Below are 19,861 nucleotides of genomic sequence, written 5' to 3' on the forward strand. Positions count from 1 at the left end.
ATTTAGTTTATTAAGAGTAACTTATTCTTTTAAATTATTTAACATTTTATAAAAAAGTAACACTTAAAAAATTGTATAGTAATGAAGTTCCAACCTCTCTAACAAATACAAAGTTACTCAAAATATTAAAAGTCTTTTTAATTACATACATTGTTAGTGTGATACTTTTTCCCATGGTTCTCTAAAATGTTGTCCTATGTATTCCACATGTATTAAATTAATGGCATGTTTGTCTTACTTGATATTCAATTATAGAACAAGGTTACTAATATTATTTGGCTTCCAACAACAAATTTCCAGTCAGTCTATGCCATTTTCCATCTTGAATCAGAACTTACTCATAAGAATGGTGATGTATGATCATTCTAATTGAGATAGTAGAAAGCCATGAACTAGTCTCTCTTGTTGGCAATATTCTAATTGTGTCCTATTACTCTTGAACAGACCACTGTTGATTTGTACCTCCAACTTCTATGCCTTATTTTCTTATATCATCCATTTAGAATACTAATATTCAGAGAAGAATTTCTTCTATCATCTTGGAATTTGGCTATATGCTTCTTGTTACCAAAGCTTTGCTGTGTACATATTGCCGGAGGCATTTAATCATTTTGCAGGTTTAACAAGTCATCCAGTTGTGTTACATCATTTAATTTATGAACTTGGAGTATATTTTTAACAGGCTTCAAGTGAGGTTTGGTAAGTGAGGCACTGGGGTCGTGAGTGCTCATTGGCTTCACTGTAGAAAACACTCTTTCAAATTTGTCAGTTTTAGCACTCTTTTCTTGAGTAACGGTTTTATCAAGGTAACCCACAAATTTTTTTGTTAGGCAGGAAAAAGTCTGTGAGAAATTATGAAGTGTACTCCAAGATTTGTTTTCAAACATCTGGTTGTTCATTTTCCTCTTTAATTCATCCCTTATAGTTCTTTGGTCCACTTCCCAAGATACAGCTTGTTTATCTTTTCTCCCGGATGGAGACTTAGGTTTTTGGGGTTTGGAAAGAGTAGCACACTGATCATTAAGTAAAGATCTGAGGATGGCACAGTTTTTTTCAAAAACAAGATTTGTTCTTTTACATGGGTAAATTTTTTCATTTTTCAAAAGGCTGGGAGAAAACTTATTTTTTGTTAAAAGTAACATTTGTATATGTTTTATATCATGGAAAATGGTAGGGTTTGTGTTCTTTTGTTCCTGTGGATTAAAGAAAAGATTGCTTAGTAATAAATTTATTAAAGCAAGAAAGAATATATATACCTATGTGTGTGTGTGTGTGTGTGTGTGTGTGTGTGTGTGTGTGTGTGTGTAGGGGGTACTAGAGACTGAACCCAGGGGTATTCTAACTCTGAGCTATACCCTCAGCCCTTTTATTTATTTATTTTATTTTGAAACAGTCTAAGTTTCTGGCACTTTGAACCTGTGATTGCCTGTCTCAGCTTCTCAAGTACGTTGGTTGTAGCCATGTGCCACCAATACCCAGCTAACAAAGCTACATATATTTTTAAGCAAGAAGACAAAATTATAAAGTATTCTAAAAAAGGACTACATAAAAGCATTTAGTATAAAAAATAATAGTTTTCAAATCCACAAAAACAAGATAGTTGTATGTGACATACTCCTTAATATTCCATAGAGATTTTAGGGATAAGATCTGAACTTTTGGCCTTTTAAATTCTTTTAGAAATTAAGTGGAGCATGAAGAAATAATTTTTTTTAATGTTTGAGGTCTTGTCAATGAGAAACAAGATAGTTGGTAGGACGGAACATTGGGCTGATATTTCTTAAGTTTTCATCTCCAGAAACAAAATATAAAAAAAAAGGTGAGTGAAAGATCTTACGAGAAATAACTGATTAGAACCCATAATTGCAATGTCTTGATATTTTAGTACATAATTTAAAAAACTTAAAAATTATCTCTCTAATGGTTATACTTATTGTACATTAATACTTAGCATATAAGTGTGCTCAATAAAGTAGTAAAAGTTGTAGATTAATTTAAAAATAGTCCATCTTTACCACAGTAATTGTAAAATCTGTTTGTATGAGCTACTTTTGAAAAATTTCACCCCATATCTATTTTTAGTTTTCATAATCCCCACTTCTTGCCTTAGGTAAAAAAAAAAAAAAATTTAACCCCAGCAGGGCATGGTGGCACACACTTGTAATCCCAGCATTTGGGAGGCTGAGACAGGAGGATTGCAGTTTGCTACTTAGTGAGGCCCTTTGCAACTCAGTGAGACCTTGTTGTTGTTTTTTTTAAATAGAATAAAAATAGGGCTGGGGGTGTAACTCGGAGGTAGAATGTCCCTTGGTTCCATCCCTAGTTAAAAACAACAACCTCCATGCGGTGGGTTCCATCCACCACACACACACACACACACACACACACACACACACAAAAAAAAAAAAAAAAAAAAACCTTCAAAGAAACTGGTGACATATGCATAGTATCAGTACTTAGTTTGCACAATCAACCATTGCTACTTGTCTTTTAAAATATAGTTAAGGAAATAAGAAATTAGGACCATTGTATGAGTGTTCTTAGTATGAAAAGTATATTAATGACTGTGATAACTGGAAGGATAACAAAAGGTCTAGTTTTCTAATCCACTGATGATAACAACAATACCTATTTAGTTGCATTAGTAGAAATCGGGCATAGTTTTTGGTCTGTTCAACCCTTCAGGAATTTCCCACTTTCCAAGTCTATGTGCCCTTAGAGGCAGAATCTATCTCTGCCAGCCTCTCTGGGGTTAGCACACAGGCACGTGACCTAGGCTCTGCCAATCAAATATACCTAAGAAAATCTTCCACTCAGAGAAGCAGGAATGTGAAAAAGTAGGGATTATGAAGATTATTCCAGTGAGGGCGGTAGAAGCTGTGTCTAGCTCTGAGAGGTCTGAGAACTCTCAGCTGTGATCGGTGACAATACCCTGGTCCCAGTGTATCCCTAGGGCTGTCATGGGTGATTCCCAACAGGATAGCTCTCAAGCCAGATGTTCTCTTTAGCCTTCTTAGAAGCTCATAGTGTTTATTGAATAATAGGAGATATTCATATTACCACTTGAGGAGTTCTGGGCTTTGATAAGCCAACATTGATTATCTTGGCATTTGGATTTTTCAATTCGTCCTCAAAGCACAAGGGAAGCAAGTTTCTCTTTCCTACTGAATGATATTTACTTAATCCATCATTTCTGGTGGGTTTATTTTCTTGTGTACTGAAATTATTCATCAGAGGAGGAGACTTTCTGCTGAAAATGAGAAAAAGTTTAGGGAACTGTTTATAGGGCTGACTGTAGCTTGTCAGTTTTTTTATTTGTTTGTTTGTTTGTTTGTTTATGTGATACTAGTGATTGAACCCCGGGGCATTCTACCTTCAAACTATACTCCCAGCCCTATTTTTCATCTATTTTTATTTCTTGAAACAGGGTCTCACTGAGTTGCGAAGGGCCTTGCTAAGTAGCTGAGGCTGTCCACGAATTGTGATCCTCCTGTCTCAGCCTCCCGAATGCTGGGATTACAAGCATGTGCCACCACAACCAACTAGCTTGTCAGATTTTGTCTACCTCCCCTTTTCCCTGCCAACATCTTTACCAAGCCCTGTCCCATAGACTGTTCAATCATCCTGGTTTGTAGGAGAAAACAGCAAAGCATGAGTGGAAGCAAGACAGTCCTAAGTGTGGCTGTTGGTTTGGGGAGGGGAGAGGGTGTGGTATGTAGGCTGAGGAAAGCATCCCAGGTAAAGAGGGATTCAATACATTCTCTGTTGAGAGTCTGGGAGAATCCCATAGTACAGTTTCATACCAACAAAAGATGACCTAAATTCTGTTAAAAGAATAAAATAGTATGGCTAGGCATAAAGAGGATATAGTTTTCATCCCAGCTCTCTCTTGGTACACACAGGACATGGAGAGTGAATTCAGCCTTGCCAAGGGGCTTGGTTTTGCAGGATTGAGGTAACACACAGCAAAGGTTTGGTACTGGCTCAGGACAGAAAGCCTAAAGAAAATGAGGATGGAGGACATGGCAGAGACTCCGAGGGTTATCACACCAGTGAGGGTCGAAAGTGGATCCTGACCATGTTCAGGGAGAATAGACCATGAGTTCATGAAACACAGATGTCACAGCCACATAACATCCTGGAGGGGGACCTGTGGCCACCAACCCTGGCAGCCGTACAAGAGCGCTGACCAAGGCCTTGGTCAGCCAGCTTTTGCTCATTGTGACAAAATTCATGGAGTCCCTGATATTGTCTTGGAAAAAAAAAAAAAAGAAAGATGAGTTAAACCTGAAGAGGCTGTTCATTATTGCTCCAAACAAGATTTAAAATACACTGGATTAATAGGAGAGTTTTTTTTCCATTATACAAAGGTTGAGTGGCTCGTGAGTAAAACCAGAACTTTATGTAAAAAATAAAGAAGCTAAGCCAAGCGTGGTGGCACATGCTTGTAATCCCAGCATTTGGGAGACTGAGACTGGAGGATCAAGTTTCGTGGACAGCCTCAGCTACTTAGTGAAGTCCTCTGCAACTTAGTGAGACCCTGTTTCAAAATAAAGAATAAAAATATAGGGCAGGGGTTATAGCTTGGAAGTTGAATGCCCCTGGGTTCCATCCCCAGATCTGCAAAAAAAAAAAAAAAAAAAAGCTAGTTTTTTTAGATTAATGTCATAGTCTAATTAAATTTGTGTCTCTACTACATAGTTGTATGCTGTCTATTCATTCTTTCATGTCCTTCTCTCCATTTAACTTTGCTCAGAGTCTGGATGTGATGCCAACTAGCTGAACAGTCTTAGATCATTCACTGGATTGCCCTATGAAAACAAATGTTCATCATAATCCAGAATAAAGTCATTCCGGTCTAGTATAAAATAAAAGGTAGAACTCCACCTACTAACAACATCAGTGAACTGAATAAAAAAATATATTTTTATATATAAAATACATATTATATATAAATATATTATATGTAAATATATTAAAATATATTATATATAAATATATTATATATAAATATATATTTATATATAAATTATATATATTAATTTTGAAATAGGGTCTCTGAAGCCAGCGTGGCTGGCTTTGAACCTATGCGATCCTCCTGTCTCTGCCTCCCAAGTGCGGGGATAACAAGCGTGCACCACCACACCCGGCTAAATAAAAATATTTTTTAAAATTAAAATAAATTACCTTTTATTTGTATCATCTTCTAAGTGGCTGGTAGAATCTGATGATTTCCTACTTTTGTTTTCAACTTGAGCTGAAATTATAAAAGGTTTTCATAAAAGACACATACATTATGGAATTTAGAAAATGTCTTAGCTGGGCATGGTGGTGCACACTTGTAATACTTGTAATACTTGGAGGCTGAGTCAGGAGGATCACAGGTTCTAGGATAACCTCAGCAAGTAGTGGGACTCATCAATCTATTGAGACCCTGTTTGAAAATAAAAATAAAACAGGGCTAGGGATGTAGCTCAGAGGTAGAATGCCCCTGGGTTCAATCCACAGTTCCACACAAAAAGAAAAAGAAAAAGGAGGAGGAGGAGGCAAAGGAGAAGGAAGAGGAGGAGGAGGAAGGAAAGAAAAAGAAAGAAAGAAAGAAAGGAAGGAAGGAAGGGAGGAAGGAAGGAAGAAAAGAGAAAGAAAATGTATTATATAGCTGGGCATGGTGGCACATTCCTGTAATTCCAGCATTGGGAGGATGAGACAGGAGGATGGCAGGTTTTTTTTTTTGTTTTTTGTTTTTGTTTTTTTTTTTTTTTTGGTGGTACTGGGGTTCCTGGAAGCCCTTCTACCTCCGGGCTACACTCCCAGACCTATTTTTACATTTTTATTTGGAAACAGGGTCTCCTAAGCCAGCGCGCGGGGCTGGCTTCGAACCTGCGTGATCCTCCTGTCTCTGCCTCCCAAGCGCGGGTTTTACAAGCGTGCGCCACCACGCCCGGCAGGATTGCAGGTATGAGAACAGCCTTAGCAAGTAGTGAGACTTTTATCAATCTAGTGAGACCCTGCTTCAAATAAGAAATAAAATCAGGCTGGAGGTTTAGCTCAAAGGTAAAATGCCTCTGAATTCAGTCTCCAGTACCACAAAAAAAAAAAAAAGAAAAGAAAAAAGAAAGAAGAAAATGTTTTATAACTTAAAATGACATGGCACTCATTGTGGTACTGCACACCTTTAATTCAAGTACTTGGGAAACTGAGACAGAATCAAAGGTTTGAGATCAGCCTCAACAACTTAGTGAGACTCTCAGAAAACTAGAGAGACCGTTTCAAGACAAAAAAAAAAAAAAAAAAAAAAAATTAAGAAAGGGCCAGGGGTGTAGTTCAGAGATAGAATGTTCCTTGGTTCAATCCCTTAGTCTCAGCTTCTCCCCCTCCCTCCCCCCCTCCCTCTCCCTCTCCCCCTCCCTCCCCCCCTCCCTCTCCCTCTCCCTCTCCCTCCCCCCTCCCTCTCCCTCTCCCTCTCCCTCTCCCCCTCCCTCCCTCCCCCTCCCCCCCTCTCTCTCACAGACACACACACACACCCCAACAACAATCTTGGAAAAGCATCTGATCTATCATAGCTACTAAGTAAGCAATTCTTTTCTTTTTACAGTACTAGGGATTAAACTCAGGGGCATTCTAACTCTGAATTATACCTTCAGACCTATTTTTTTACTCTTTATTTTGCAACAGGGTCTCACTAAATTGCAAAGGGCCTCACTAAGTAGCTGAGGTTGGCCACAAACCTGCAATCCTCCTTCTCAGCCTCCCAAATACTGGGATTACAAGCGTGCGCCACCATGCCTAGCTCTCAGTAAGCAATTCTTGAGTGACAGGCTAAAACTGAGCAAGACACGTTGAGGCTCTACTGTCTGGCTAAGACAAATCAAGCAGTTATGTGCCCTTAAAAGATTTTCTATGGAAGAAAGCTATTCCTAAAATTTAAAATCTCTCCACTATATCCAGCCAGCACTAGCCAATTAGAAACCTCAGAGAGTTAAACATTGTTGGTGTGGACAGAAGTCAGTTAGCAGATATCAAGCAGGTGTTGCCATCTGGCATGAAGAGTCATATGCTGAACCTTACAAATATGCCTGGCGGCTGCTCCAACATTCTACTTTCCAAAGTGTTCCCAGACACACACACCATTAGCAACAAATTCAGCTTTTTACTGTCCTCATCAGCTTACACTCTATTGCAGTGCTTCCTAGCCTTTCTCACATCATGATAAACATTCCAATTATGACTATTTATGTAGTGCACTAGGATAAATACCCGAGTCTACCCGTGGAAGGCTGCCCTGGGGCCAACAGAGCAGCCCAAGGGCTGAGGAGTCTATTTTAACACACCTAGAACTCCTTCCAAGCACAACAGTTACCACAGTATACTTGGAAAGTTCTGTTCTAGAGAGGGGAAATGGTCAATAAACAAGTAAGCCAGCCAATAAGCAAACACTAAAATAATTTCAAACGCTTGGAAGTTTGATGGGAGAATCTAAGCATGAAACTTCACCTTAAGGTAGCTATAGCATGCCTCTCTCAGGAAGGGATCCTTGAGCTGAAATCAGAGTGAAGGGAAAAAGGCAGACAGGCAAAAAATACCTAGGGAATGTCCTACTACAAAGGGGAAACAAGTGAGCAGCTTGTAATCGGAAAGAACAAAGAGGCCAATGTTGCTGGGCTGGCGAGAGAGAGGAGGGAAGGGAACTAGATGAGACGAGAGAGACAGGTAGCAAGCCAAATCGTATAGGGCCACACAGCCCTGCTGTGAAGTCAGGCCTTTTTTTTTTTTTTTTGGTTGCAATAGATCCTTTGGAGGGTTTTCAGTAGAACAAGAAAGTAGCAAATTGATTTGGGGTTTAGAAAAATCATCTTGCCTGTTCAGAGATTGTTACAGTTTGGATTTAAAAAGTCCTCCCAGATTCAATGCAGACAGGTTTGGAGGTAGGACATGGCTGGAGGAGATGGGTTGCTGGGGATATGGCCTTCAGGGACTGAATCTGTTCCTGGTCCCTGGACACACACACTCTCTCTCTCTCTCTCTCTCTCTCTCTCTCTCTCTCTCTCTCTCTCTCTCTCTCTCTTCCTAGGCACCATGAGCTAAATCAGGCATTTGCCTCCTCTGCTGTGTCCTAGTGGGGAGCTGGCTGGCCAAGGACTGACTTTAGGAGCCATGAGCCAATTAACCTTCTTTCCTTTAAGCTCTGCTTGTCAGCTACCTGAGTGGGCTAGTACAGAAGCTATAACTATGGGAAATCATGGGGAAATGTGATTCTGTGACATATATATGTAGTGAAACCTTTCAGGACTCTATAGTGGTTGTGGTGGTGGTAGATACTCTGTCCATTGACATATGAGATGTCATGTCAAGTGTTTTGTTTCAGTACTTAAGAGTTGAATCCAGGGGCATTCTACCTCTGAGATATACCACCAGCCTTATTTATTTATTTATTCATTCATTTATTTTGCTGTGTGTGTGTGTGTGTGTGTGTGTGTGTGTGTGTGTGTGTGGTACTGGGGGTGGAACCCAGGGCTTTTCTACCTCCGGGCTATACTCCCAGACCTATTTCATACTTTAAGGGTCTCACTAGGTTGCTGAGAGCCTCACTAAGTAGCTGAGGCTGGCTTCGAACCTGTGAGATCCTCCTGTCTCAGCCTCCCAAGTGCTGGGATTACAAGCCTGCCCCATCATGCCCGGCTTTTATTTTGCTTTTGAAACAGGGTCTCACTGAGTTGCTGAGAGTCTGCCTATATTGGTGAAGCTGTCCTCAAACTTGTGATTTTCCTGGCTCAGCCTCCCAAACACTGGAATTATAGGCATGCACCACCACACCAGGCTGAGTTTCATATTTTCACCTTGTCTCTTAGGGTAAGCAACTCAGTTGGGGGAGAAATCTAGTCAAAGAAAAGGTTCATGACCCATGGGCTATTGGATAGATGGACTTTTGCACTGTAGTTATCTTCAGGGCACACGTCCAAAAATGGCTTCTAGGAAATCATATCCTGTTTCTTCTGTTGTCAGTCTGCTTTCCATGACTTGCTCCTCTAAGCTGGGAGTTTTTTTTGTTTGTTTGTTTTTTGGTGGTACTGGGGGTGGAACCCAGAGGCTTTCTACCACCAAGCTATACTCCCAGACCCATTTTATATATATTTTTTTTGAAACAGGGTCTCACTAAGTTGCTGAGAGCCTCACTAAGTAGCTGAGGCTGGCTTCAAACCTGCGCGATCCTCCTGTCTCAGCCTCCCAAGCACAGGGATTACAAAGCGTGCGCCACCACACCTGGCTAAACTGGGAGGTTTTTAACCCTAAGTCTACATCTGAAGTAATATTCACAATCTCAGAAAATACTGCCTGCTATAAGGAAAGAAATCCCACTGGAAGAGTTGCTCATCTTTCTGCAGCTCATCATTGAGGGAACCCAAGTTCAGTGTGTGTGTGTGTGTGCGTGTGTGTGTGTGTGAGAGAGAGGGAGAGAGAGAGGGAGAGAGAGAGAGGGAGAGAGATTAGTGGGAGTGTTTTCAGAATGTCTTCCATTGGTTCTTTCAGTATTGCTCATTCTTCCTAGAAAATGGAATTGTGCACTATCTGGAATAGTCTTTCACTTTGCTTCATATTAATAATATAGCTGGTTTTCTTTGTGTCTAGGATAAAAGAACCTACAGTACACCTTCAATTGAATATACTTTCCTTCTCTATTTTTTGCCTTTTTTTTTTTTTTGGTGGTACTGGGGTTCCTGGAAGCCCTTCTACCTCCGGGCTACACTCTCAGACCTATATTTATATTTTTTATTTGGAAACAGGGTCTCTTAAGCCAGCACGGCTGGCTTCGAACCTGCGCGGTCCTCCTGTCTCCACCTCCCAAGCACGGGGATTACAAGCGTGCGCCACCACGCCCGGCTCGCCTTTTTTATGATTCATTTTGGCCAGGATAAGCACATAGTTATTCTTTCCAGCTTTCCTAGAAATCATCATAATTTGATACTTTGATCTCTTTTTTAAAAAAAGTATAAGCCAGGTATGGTGGCACACGCTTGCTATCCCAGTACTTGGGGGCTGAGACAGGAGGATTGCAGGTTTGAAGACAGCCTCAGCATCCCTCCTTTACCATGCCTTTGTAGCATATTGTTCTGCCTCACTGCAGGTCTAAAGCACCAGAGCTGGCCCACCATGGGCTGAACCTCTAAAGCCACGAGTCCAAATCTATCTTTCCTCTTTGAAGGGTTTTTTTTTTTTTTTTTTTTTTTTTTTTTTTTTTCTGGATGTCACAGTGACACAAAGCTGAATAACACATAAGGGAACGTCTTCTTTGGGGGAACATTTTTTTTTCATGCTTACAAAGAAATAAAAAAATGTTCTTTTTTTCAGTGGACAATATTATCCACACAATTACTTGAAATAGCAGTCATTCTATTGTACAGCAAGGCTAACAGGACAATCTACCTATAAGACAACTGAGAAAAGGTGGAGGGACTGGGTAGTTGATGATACATTAAGCCCCCGAATTAATCAATCCTGGAATTGCCTTGCTGATGGACTTTTTGTTATTTAAGGTAGTATTTTCACTGTTTAAGCTAATTACTATTAGATTTTTTTCTTTTTTCAGATTTTGTTTTAATTGCAGCTAAAATTCTATTAAGTATGAAATGTGATCAGTCACATAAAGAAATATGCTTTGAGTATAAAAACCAGAACAAATCAAATCACTCATTAGTTAGAAGACTACAAGACTGAAAAGGTTTTATATTCCAAACCAAAAGATCTGGACTATTATCATATTTGTAATAGTCTTAAGAGATAATTAAGTAACAGCATATTATGGCAGTACAATCCAAGACATTCTTTGGTAAAGAATTCTCTCTCTCTCTCTCTCTCTCTCTCTCTCTCTCTCTCTCTCTCTCTCTCTCTCTGTGTGTGTGTGTGTGTGTGTGTGTGTGTGTGTGTGTGTGTGTTACTGGGAATTCTACCTCTGAGCAATACCCCAGCCCCATTTTATTTTATTTTATTTTATTTTATTTTATTTTATTTTTCTAAACAGGGTCTCACTAATTTGCTGGAGATGGTCTTGAACCTGTGATACTCCTTTCTCAGCCTTCCAAGTACTAGAATTACAGACTTGAGCCACTATTCCCAGTTAAATGCTTATGTTCCAAACTTAGGTGCAACTAACTTCCAGTTACTTCAGTATAAACATCCAATTGGTATACCTGTAAATACAGCAGAGTCTCTTTCCTTTCTAGCATTAGATTGATTGCTGAGTCCAGGAGAAACGTTTGAAGAACACAGTGATCTTCTACATCCTTGTGTATGTGGCAAGTGTTGACTTTGAAAGGGCTCTGCATTTTCTGCCTAAACATAGGAAACAATGAAAAGCTGTCTTAGAAATTATTTCTTTCAAGCTGGGTGTGGTGGCACATGCTTGTAATCCCAGCACTTAGGAGGCTGAGACAGGAGGATTGCAGTTCACAGAAAAACATCAGCTAATTAGTGAGGCCTTTTGCAACTCAGTGAGACCCTGTTTCAAAATAAAGAACAAAGAATAGGGCTTTGGGTGTACCTCAGAGGTAGAATTCCTGGGTTCTATCCTCGGTACCGAAAAAAAAAGAAAGAAATTATTTCTTTCATATATGTATTAATAAATAATTTTTACTTATTATTCATTCACATTCAGAGTATACAGTTATGATAAACTAACAGCTATCTATCCTCCCCCCCTTCCCCCAGTACTGGGGATCAAACCCAGGGGCATTCTACCTCAGAGCTTACTGCTAGCCCTATTTTGTATTCTTTATTTTGAAACAGAGTTTCACTAAGTTGTGAAGGGCCTCACTAAGTAGCTGAGGTTGGCCATGAATCTGTGACCCTCCTGTCTCAGTCTCTCAATACTAAGATTATAGATTATAAGCATGCTTCACCACATTCAGTTTACCTGGTTTTATAAAATCTGCAAATATTATATTTTATGTAATTTTCAAAAAATCTCTTCTGAGATAGACACTATCAACTTTTTACTGACTTTTATTTCTTCTGTCTCTTAAACAACCTTTATATTTTTAAAAGTTTATTTCTCCAAGCCAGGCATGGTTTGGAGGAGAGTAAGAGTAGAGGATAAGACTGCTATAATTTTCTCCTTCTATAAAGGGTAATTAGGAATTATTATTTAAAGATGATGGAAAACAATAAAAATAGATACATTATCTCAAGTTACAAACGTTAATAATAGAAGAAACAAATAAAAGTAACTATCAAATTATCCAGAAGAGGAACCAGGGACAAAAGAGAAAATATGAAGTAGTGGTTTAGTTAATAATCTTTTTAAGCCAGGCGTGTTGGCCCATGCCTATAATCCCCTCGCTTGAAAGGCTGAAAGAGGAGGATCACGGTTCAAAGACAGCCTCAGCAACTTAACAAGTCTCTCAGCAACTTAGGGAGACCCTGCTTCAAATGAAAAAATAAAATAGGGCTGGGATGTGACTTTGCTTTGTGGTTTTCTTAATTTCTCTAGTAGTCCCATGGATAGAATCTATGTGCATGGTCAGTTCCAAGGCTAGTCAGTAATTTCTCAGTGTGCCCATGATACCTCTTCTCAGTGATTATCAAGACTTAATAGCCAGCCAGGCATGGCAGTCCACACCCGTTATCCCAGTACTTGAGAGGCTGAGAAAGGAGGATCGCAGGTTCACCGCCAGTTTCAGAAACTTAGTGAGACTCTCAGCAACCTAGTGACACCTTGTTTCAAAACAAATAAAAAATAAAAAAGGCTCAGATGTGGAATACCACTGGAACCACACACACACGTTAACACAGGTTAAACCTGTTTATATTAGCTTTTTTTTTTTTTTTTTTTTTTTTTTTTGGTGGTACTGGGGTTCCTGGAAGCCCTTCTATCTCCGGGCTACACTCCCAGACCTATTTTTACATTTTTATTTGGAAACAGGGTCTCCTAAGCCAGCGTGCGCGGCTGGCTTCGAACCTGCGCCATCCTCCTGTCTCTGCCTCCCAAGCGCGGGGATTACAAGCATGTGCCACCATGCCCGGCCTATATAGTAGCTATTTTTGTAATTATGTAATGTGATTTAACTATAACATGTTCAAACACATGGTCATGTCTACACATTAAAATATGCACTTTTTGGTGCATATTTGGGGATATGGAGATTTTTGTGCATACGGGGATTGAGCCCTGGGTCATTCTACCTCTGAGTTATCCACCCAGATCTATTTTATTTTTATTTTGAAACAGGGTCTTGCCAAGTTGATAAGAGTCTCACTACTTGTTTTTTAAGCTGAGCATGGTGACTCAAGCCTGTTATCCTGAAACTTGAGGGCTGAAACAGAAGAATCATAGGTTCAAGGATAGCCTCAGCAAGAGCTACCACGCCTGGCTAAATATGTATTTTTTCCATTATACATTTAAATAAAATGTTTAAAAATGAACACAGTTTTATCTTAAGAAAACATGTATTATCTTTTCTGTTGACCTCATACATAATGTTTTATAGAGTGTCAGAGGTAAAATCACTTTACATTCTTATGCTTTTGAATTCAAAAATTTATTTGAATTTGGAATTTATAGATGCAAACAAAATTATTTGGGCTAATTTGAATTTCTATTAAGTAATTATAATTATACAAATTAAGTCTACCTTTGCTGTATCCTTAAGATAATGAAAGGGTCCAGTAAATCTTGATTTTAGATAATCTTCACCTGGCTCTAAAGAAATCCAAACACAAATGATATTTTAATACTTTTAGACCACTTCTAATTAAAGCCAATAAACCATTTTCTCCACTAGTAGTAAGCGTGTTAAAAACAGAGTTTAATAATCTCATTTGCTTATACATGTAATACTGTTGATTTTTAGAGCTAAATCGATTTTAAAATGATTTTAATTAAAACTGAAATTTTTCTAAATAAAACATAATTTCAACATTTTTCAACATAATTACAACATAATTTCAACATAATTACAACATTTTTCATCTTGGAAAAATGGATTTATAAACAAAATAGAATCATACATGCATAGTTTTTAAAATTCTTTAGTTAATTCCCTTGAAAAGAGAAATATTATCTTCAACCTGCATTCTTCTACTGCTAATTATGACTTTTATAAATCTTGGTTGTCACTATTATTTCTGCAGACCTGGGGATTGAACATATGTTAGGCAAGTGCTCTACCACTGAGCTACATCTCAGCCCTGGGTTTTCTTTATCCTTCCTTCCTTCCTTCCTTCCTTCCTTCCTTCCTTCTTTCTTTCTTTCTTTCTTTCTTTCTTTCTTTCTTTCTTTTCTCTCTCTCTCTCTCTCTCTCTCTCTCTCTCTCTCTCTCTCTCTCTCTCTCTTTCCCCCAAAACTGGGGATTGAACCCAGGGGCATTCTTCCTCTGAACTATACCATCAGCCCTAATCAGCCCTATTTTCTTATTCTTTATTTTGAAACAAGGTCTCACTAAATTGTGGAGGACCTCACTAAGTAGCTGAGGCTGGCCTTGCACCTGAGATCCTCCTGTCTCAGCCTCTCAAGTACTGAAATTGCAAGTGTGTGCCACCACGCCCAGATAGCCTGTGTTTCATCAAAGTATAGCATAGAAGTCAAACACATAGACTTTGGAGTTAGTCACCCTAGATGCAAACCATATGTATTTTGTGAGTTATGTAGCCGTAGGAGAATCATGCAAGCTCTTTGAGCCTTACTTTCCTCATCTGTTAATTGGAAATAATAGTAATTACCCTGTAAGGATGTTTTGAGGATTAAATGAAATAAGAGATATATAACATACTTAATGTGCAGTCTGGTATTCATTCAATGATCACCTCCTATATACTAGACACTGGAACTGGACCCTGGAATTGATTTCTGCCCAATTCTTCATACATGTTAGTGGGTGATACAGAAAATAAAAAAGACAAAGGAGTGGTTAATTATAACTTAAAATACATGCTGTGACAAAGATAAACATTTTGGTGATCGAGGACACAAGAAGGAGGTATAATTTAGATTGGCTAGTCAGAGAAAGCCTTTCCTGGCTGATGGCACTTACTGAAACATGCAAATGAGGAGGGAAGCCTAGGATTAAGAGTGTGTGTGCCACTGGGTGTGATGGTGCACGCTTGTAATCCCAGTACTTGGGAGGCTGAAACAGAAGGATCACAGGTTTGCAGCCAGCCTCAGCTACTTAGTGAAGCCCTCTGCAACTTAGTGAGACCCTGTTTCAAAATAAGGAATAAAGAAGAATATGGGGATATAGCTCAGAGGTAGATGTCCCTGGGTTCTATCCCCAGAACTGCAAAAAAAAAAAAAAAAAAAGAAAAGAAAAAAAGAAAAAAGAGTGCATGTACCTAGGCAGAGGGATGAGACACAGAAGACATAGGGTCTTTGTAAGGAGAACAGGTTTCCTACAAAGTGTAGTGAGAGGCAGCTTTAATCAGGAGATGAATAACGAAATTTAAAAGATCACTATATTTTCAGAAGGGAAAATGGATTAGGAATTTCGGCTATCATTGGGGGAGGAGTCAGACAATTCATACCAGCCCTCATGGTGAAGGTAACTGAAAAATTTGGAAATTTGGATGAATATTTTTAAAAGCCTAAAGAGCATCAAAGAGTAAAAGATAATGAAGGACTGCTAGTTCTAAATTTAGAAGAAGGTAAGTGCACCAGTATTGGGAATGGCCTAGGAAGATTTGAGAAAGCTACAATTAATATATTCCAAAAATTGGGTGAGGGGCAAATCTGTGAAAGGACTTGGTTTCTGCCTAGAAGCAGGCAATTATTATGATGTAAATTAACCTAGCTAAAGGTAATTAGCAAGCCTATAGGAGAGGGGAACTAGGACTTTCTCATCCTCATTCTATTTTTTTTGTTAGACATTCACAGCAGTGTTAATTTTCTAGAAAAACAAAATAAATACTTTTCAAGTTTAAGTGCTCGAGCCCCAGTGTGATATTGAAAGGCAAATGTGTTCATCCTTCTCTCTGTGTCTAATTTTTGTCCTTTCCTCTCTCCATCCCCACCCTTTTTAAAAATTTTATTTATAAGTGGAACATATTGAAAATGGTGTGGAACCATGGGGTACTTCCTGTTTGGGAGGGGGGGAAGGGAAATTGGGAGGGGAAGGTCTCATCCTCATTCTAAAGACAGATTTACATAATATTTGGATAATCTAGCTAGGATGGGAGGAGGGGTTGACCTTCGTGAAAGGAGACACCTTGCCACACCTTGTTGGGGGGAGGAACCTTATAGGGACGTTTACTATGTCAGAATTACGTAAACAAGATGGAGATCATGGGTATAAAAAGTCCACGGGTTGTATCTTTGGTGGGGCATTCATTTGAAACCCCCCCCATGCCATTCTGGCATGGGGCTGTAACTATCTTCTGTATTTCTATCTTTTTAATAAACTTCTTTAAATCTTCAGCAAGAGTCCGAGCTAATGTGTATTTACCCCTAACTTAGGATAAGAACCCGCACTTTTTTCTGTTTTTCTGTTTTTTTTCTGTTTTTGGGGGTTTGTTGTGGTTTGACAGAAATTGTATCTGGGACCCTAATAGAGGTCCCTGGGGACAGTTTCCCCAAAACCATAACATTCCCAAACTGTAACAGTAAGAACTCTGAAATGGAAGCACAGAAGACAAAGCCACGTTTGCCCTGAGGATATTTGTGATAAGGAAGTAAACTCAGGTTTGGGTAATCTCTCAATCTCTCTCTCTCTCTCTCTCTCTCTCTCTCTCTCTCTCTCTCTCTCTCTCTCTTTGTTTCAATGAGAAAGACAAAAACTGGAAAGAGCATAAGAATGAAAGAAGGAAAGGAAGATCAAAGATGGCATCTTAAGTTCCGGGTTGTGCCAGTTCGCATAAAGCAGGCCACTGTGCTGCAGAGAGATGCTGGGGGACAGGGAGGGAGAAGAAAGGCAGGACTGATGAGCCGGATGTGGAATCTTGACTCTTGTTCTAGACATTCGATTTAAGAAGCCCATTAACTGGAGATATTAAACAGAATAGACTGAGAATGCAATGAAGAATTTAATAGTCTCTCTATGATATTTTAAACCGTGAGGCTATAGATGATCACCGGAATTATATATGTGAAATGGGGGCAGGTTCAGGATTAGCTCTAAGCAAACACAATATTTTAAGAATTGACAAGAGAAATTAAGAAAATAAACAGTGAATGCATGAAATAGCAAAAAAACAGATGTGGATCTTAGTGCTCAAAGAGAGTTTTAAGAAGGAGGAGTGAACTGGATGTGGTGGCACATGCCTGTAATCTCAGTACTTGTGAGGCGGAGACAAGGATTGTAGGTTGGAGGTCAGCCTCTGCAACTTAGTGAAACCGTTTAAAAAAAAAATGTTTTTAAGGGTTAGGGGTGAAGCTTGGAGGAGGTAGAATGGCCCTCAGTTCAATACCCACTACCAAATATTTTTTTAAAAAGGAGGAGGAGGGAGAAATCAATTAACTCTATTAGTTTTGAGAGGTGGAAGAATGTAGGGACAAACAACATCTTTGCATTTAGCAACTTGGTCATTGGTCATCTTGATCAGTGTGTAGTTTCAGAACAGTGAAGGCAGAACGTCAGATCGGATAAGCTGGAGTTGGAATAAGAATGGAAGAAGCAGCCTGAGGTGGACACTGGGATCCCAGCTACTCAGATGGCTAAGGCAGGAGGAGCACACGTTTGAGACCAACCTGGACAACTTAGAAAGACCCTGTCTCAACAAAACAGAGGTTGCCGGTTAAGAATGTAGCTCAGTGGAATGCTTGTTTAGCACACACCGTACTTTAAAATGAAATTGAAGCCGGGCATGGTGGTGCACGCTTGTAATCCCAGCATTTGGGAGGCTGAGACTGGAGGATCGCACGCAAACAGCCGCAGCTACTTAGTGAGGCCCTTTGCAACTCAGTGAGACCCTGATTCAAAATAAAGAATAAAAAATAGGGCTGGGGGTGTAGCTCAGAGGTAGAATGCCCCTGGGTTTTCCATCCTCAGAACCGAAAAAAAAAAAAAAAAAAGAGAGAGAAAAGAAAAGAAAAGGAAAAGAGAAAAAGAAAAGAAATCGAGGAAGTACAAACAATGTATGTCAACAAATCTTTTAAGATTTTGGATTATAATATGGGGCAGAGTGGAGACAAAGAACCTTAGTTAAGCAGGTGGATGACAATTGCGTCATTACATGGTTGTTTGATAAGGCAAAAAAAAAAAAAGAAACAAAGACAACACAAAATGCTCAAATTTTATGAGGATCTTTAGTATTGGTTCCTAGTTTCTTTCTTTCTTTCTTTCTTTCTTTCTTTCTTTCTTTCTTTCTTTCTTTCCTTCCTTCCTTCCTTCCTTCCTTCTTTCTTTCTTTCTTTCTTTCTTTCTTTTTCAGTACTGAGGATTGAATCCAGGGGCATTTTACACCTGAGCTACACACCCACACCTATTTTCCTTCTTTATTTTGAAAGTTGCAAGGATGGCCTTGAACTCAAGATCCTCCTGTCTCGGCCTCCCAGGTACTGAGATTACAAGCGTGCACCATCATGCCCAGCAATTCCTAAAATTTCTAATCATGACTGTAAGTTTCTGCTCAGCAAGCTGTCTAGATTTGATTTTTCTTTTTCTTTTATTATTATCATTTTTTTGTGTGTGTGGTAGTAGGGACGGAACCCAAAAGCACTGTGTCTTCAAGCTACAGCCCCAGCCCTATTTTTTTTTATTCTTTATTTGAAACAGTCTCACTGAGTTGCAAAGGGCCTAAGTAGCTGAGGCTGTCCATGAACCACTTTCCTCCTGTCTCAGCCTCCCAAATGCTGGGATTACAAGCGTGCACCATTATGTCCAGCTTAGACTTGATTTTTATTTAACAATAGCAAAAGGACTCAGAGTTGAGCTGAGATGAAACTCAGGTATTTTTCTTCTAGAAGAAGGAAGAAATAGAAGATAAACATATAAATACAGTCACATAAACATATCTCATAAATTGTGTACGTTGTCCATTGTGATAATTAGAATTTCTCCTCTTTGTTAATTTCTTCTTTATTGCTCATTCATATGTGTTCAACATAGATATCAAATTATCAAAAACTTTTTTTTGGGGGGTACTGGAGATTGAATCCAAGGGCATTCTACCTCCTAGTTATACCCCCAGCCTGATTTTATTTCTTATTTGGAGACAGAGTCTCATTAGGTTGCTGACAGCATCACTAAGTTGCTGAGACTGGCTTTGAACCTATCCTTCTCCTTTCTCAGCCTCCCAGGTACTGAAATTACAAGCGTGCACCATCAGTCCTAGCTTAAATTATTACGAATTTTTAAGACACATATTAATAAATAATAAAATAAGTATTAAAAGTACCCATTAACAAATCAAAGGAGAAGTAAATATGTTAGATAAAGCATTACCTATTGACTTACTTTCTTGAGTTTTCATATTTGTTGGAACAAAGTTTTTTCTTACATTTAACTTTTTTAAATTGCTTTTTCCAGGTTCAGGATCACATGTTAAAAAATGCCTGGAAGGAATAAAAATTAATCTAAATTAAAACAATCAAAAGATACATAAAACACATCTAAAAACAAATTTGGAGAAATATTCAAAGTCCTAGTTATGTAGATTTGGCTATTGTATCACTATGTTATGTTAATACTATTATAGGATAAAGTGTAAAAGATTGAGACTGAGCAGGAGCTGAAAAGATTAGTGATGATCGTTTGAATTAGAGGTGACAGGAAACCCTTTGCTCCTGTGTTGGGATCAAGGGTTCTTCAGATACTGTTATTCATAGCTGACTAACCCCTTCTGATGAATATGCTGGAAGTTAGTTCCATGAGAAATTGGGGACATCACCAGACCTGAACCAAAGTGGTGGGACACAGAGTTAGGGGCAGTTCAGATGCTA

The 19,861-nt window shown here is 38.9% G+C and overlaps 1 protein-coding gene across 1 annotated transcript in view; it reads right to left on the minus strand.

The window, feature by feature from the left end:
* Positions 1–602: 602 nt before the first annotated feature.
* LOC308260110 (uncharacterized protein C1orf141) overlaps positions 603–19,861 on the minus strand; it is a gene marked incomplete at both ends in the record, with an annotated part of 34,755 nt that continues 15,496 nt past the window's right edge. The window contains 5 exons of the mRNA XM_080691439.1: positions 603–1,013; positions 1,119–1,193; positions 4,165–4,252; positions 5,188–5,257; positions 11,150–11,328. Coding sequence (XP_080547565.1) covers positions 603–1,013; positions 1,119–1,193; positions 4,165–4,252; positions 5,188–5,257; positions 11,150–11,328 — 823 coding nt within the window. The remainder of the gene's footprint in view (positions 1,014–1,118; positions 1,194–4,164; positions 4,253–5,187; positions 5,258–11,149; positions 11,329–19,861) is intronic.

This window comes from Muscardinus avellanarius (genome assembly GCF_963383645.1).
Source record: "Muscardinus avellanarius genome assembly, chromosome: 3".
In the NCBI taxonomy this organism is placed as follows: domain Eukaryota; kingdom Metazoa; phylum Chordata; class Mammalia; order Rodentia; family Gliridae; genus Muscardinus; species Muscardinus avellanarius.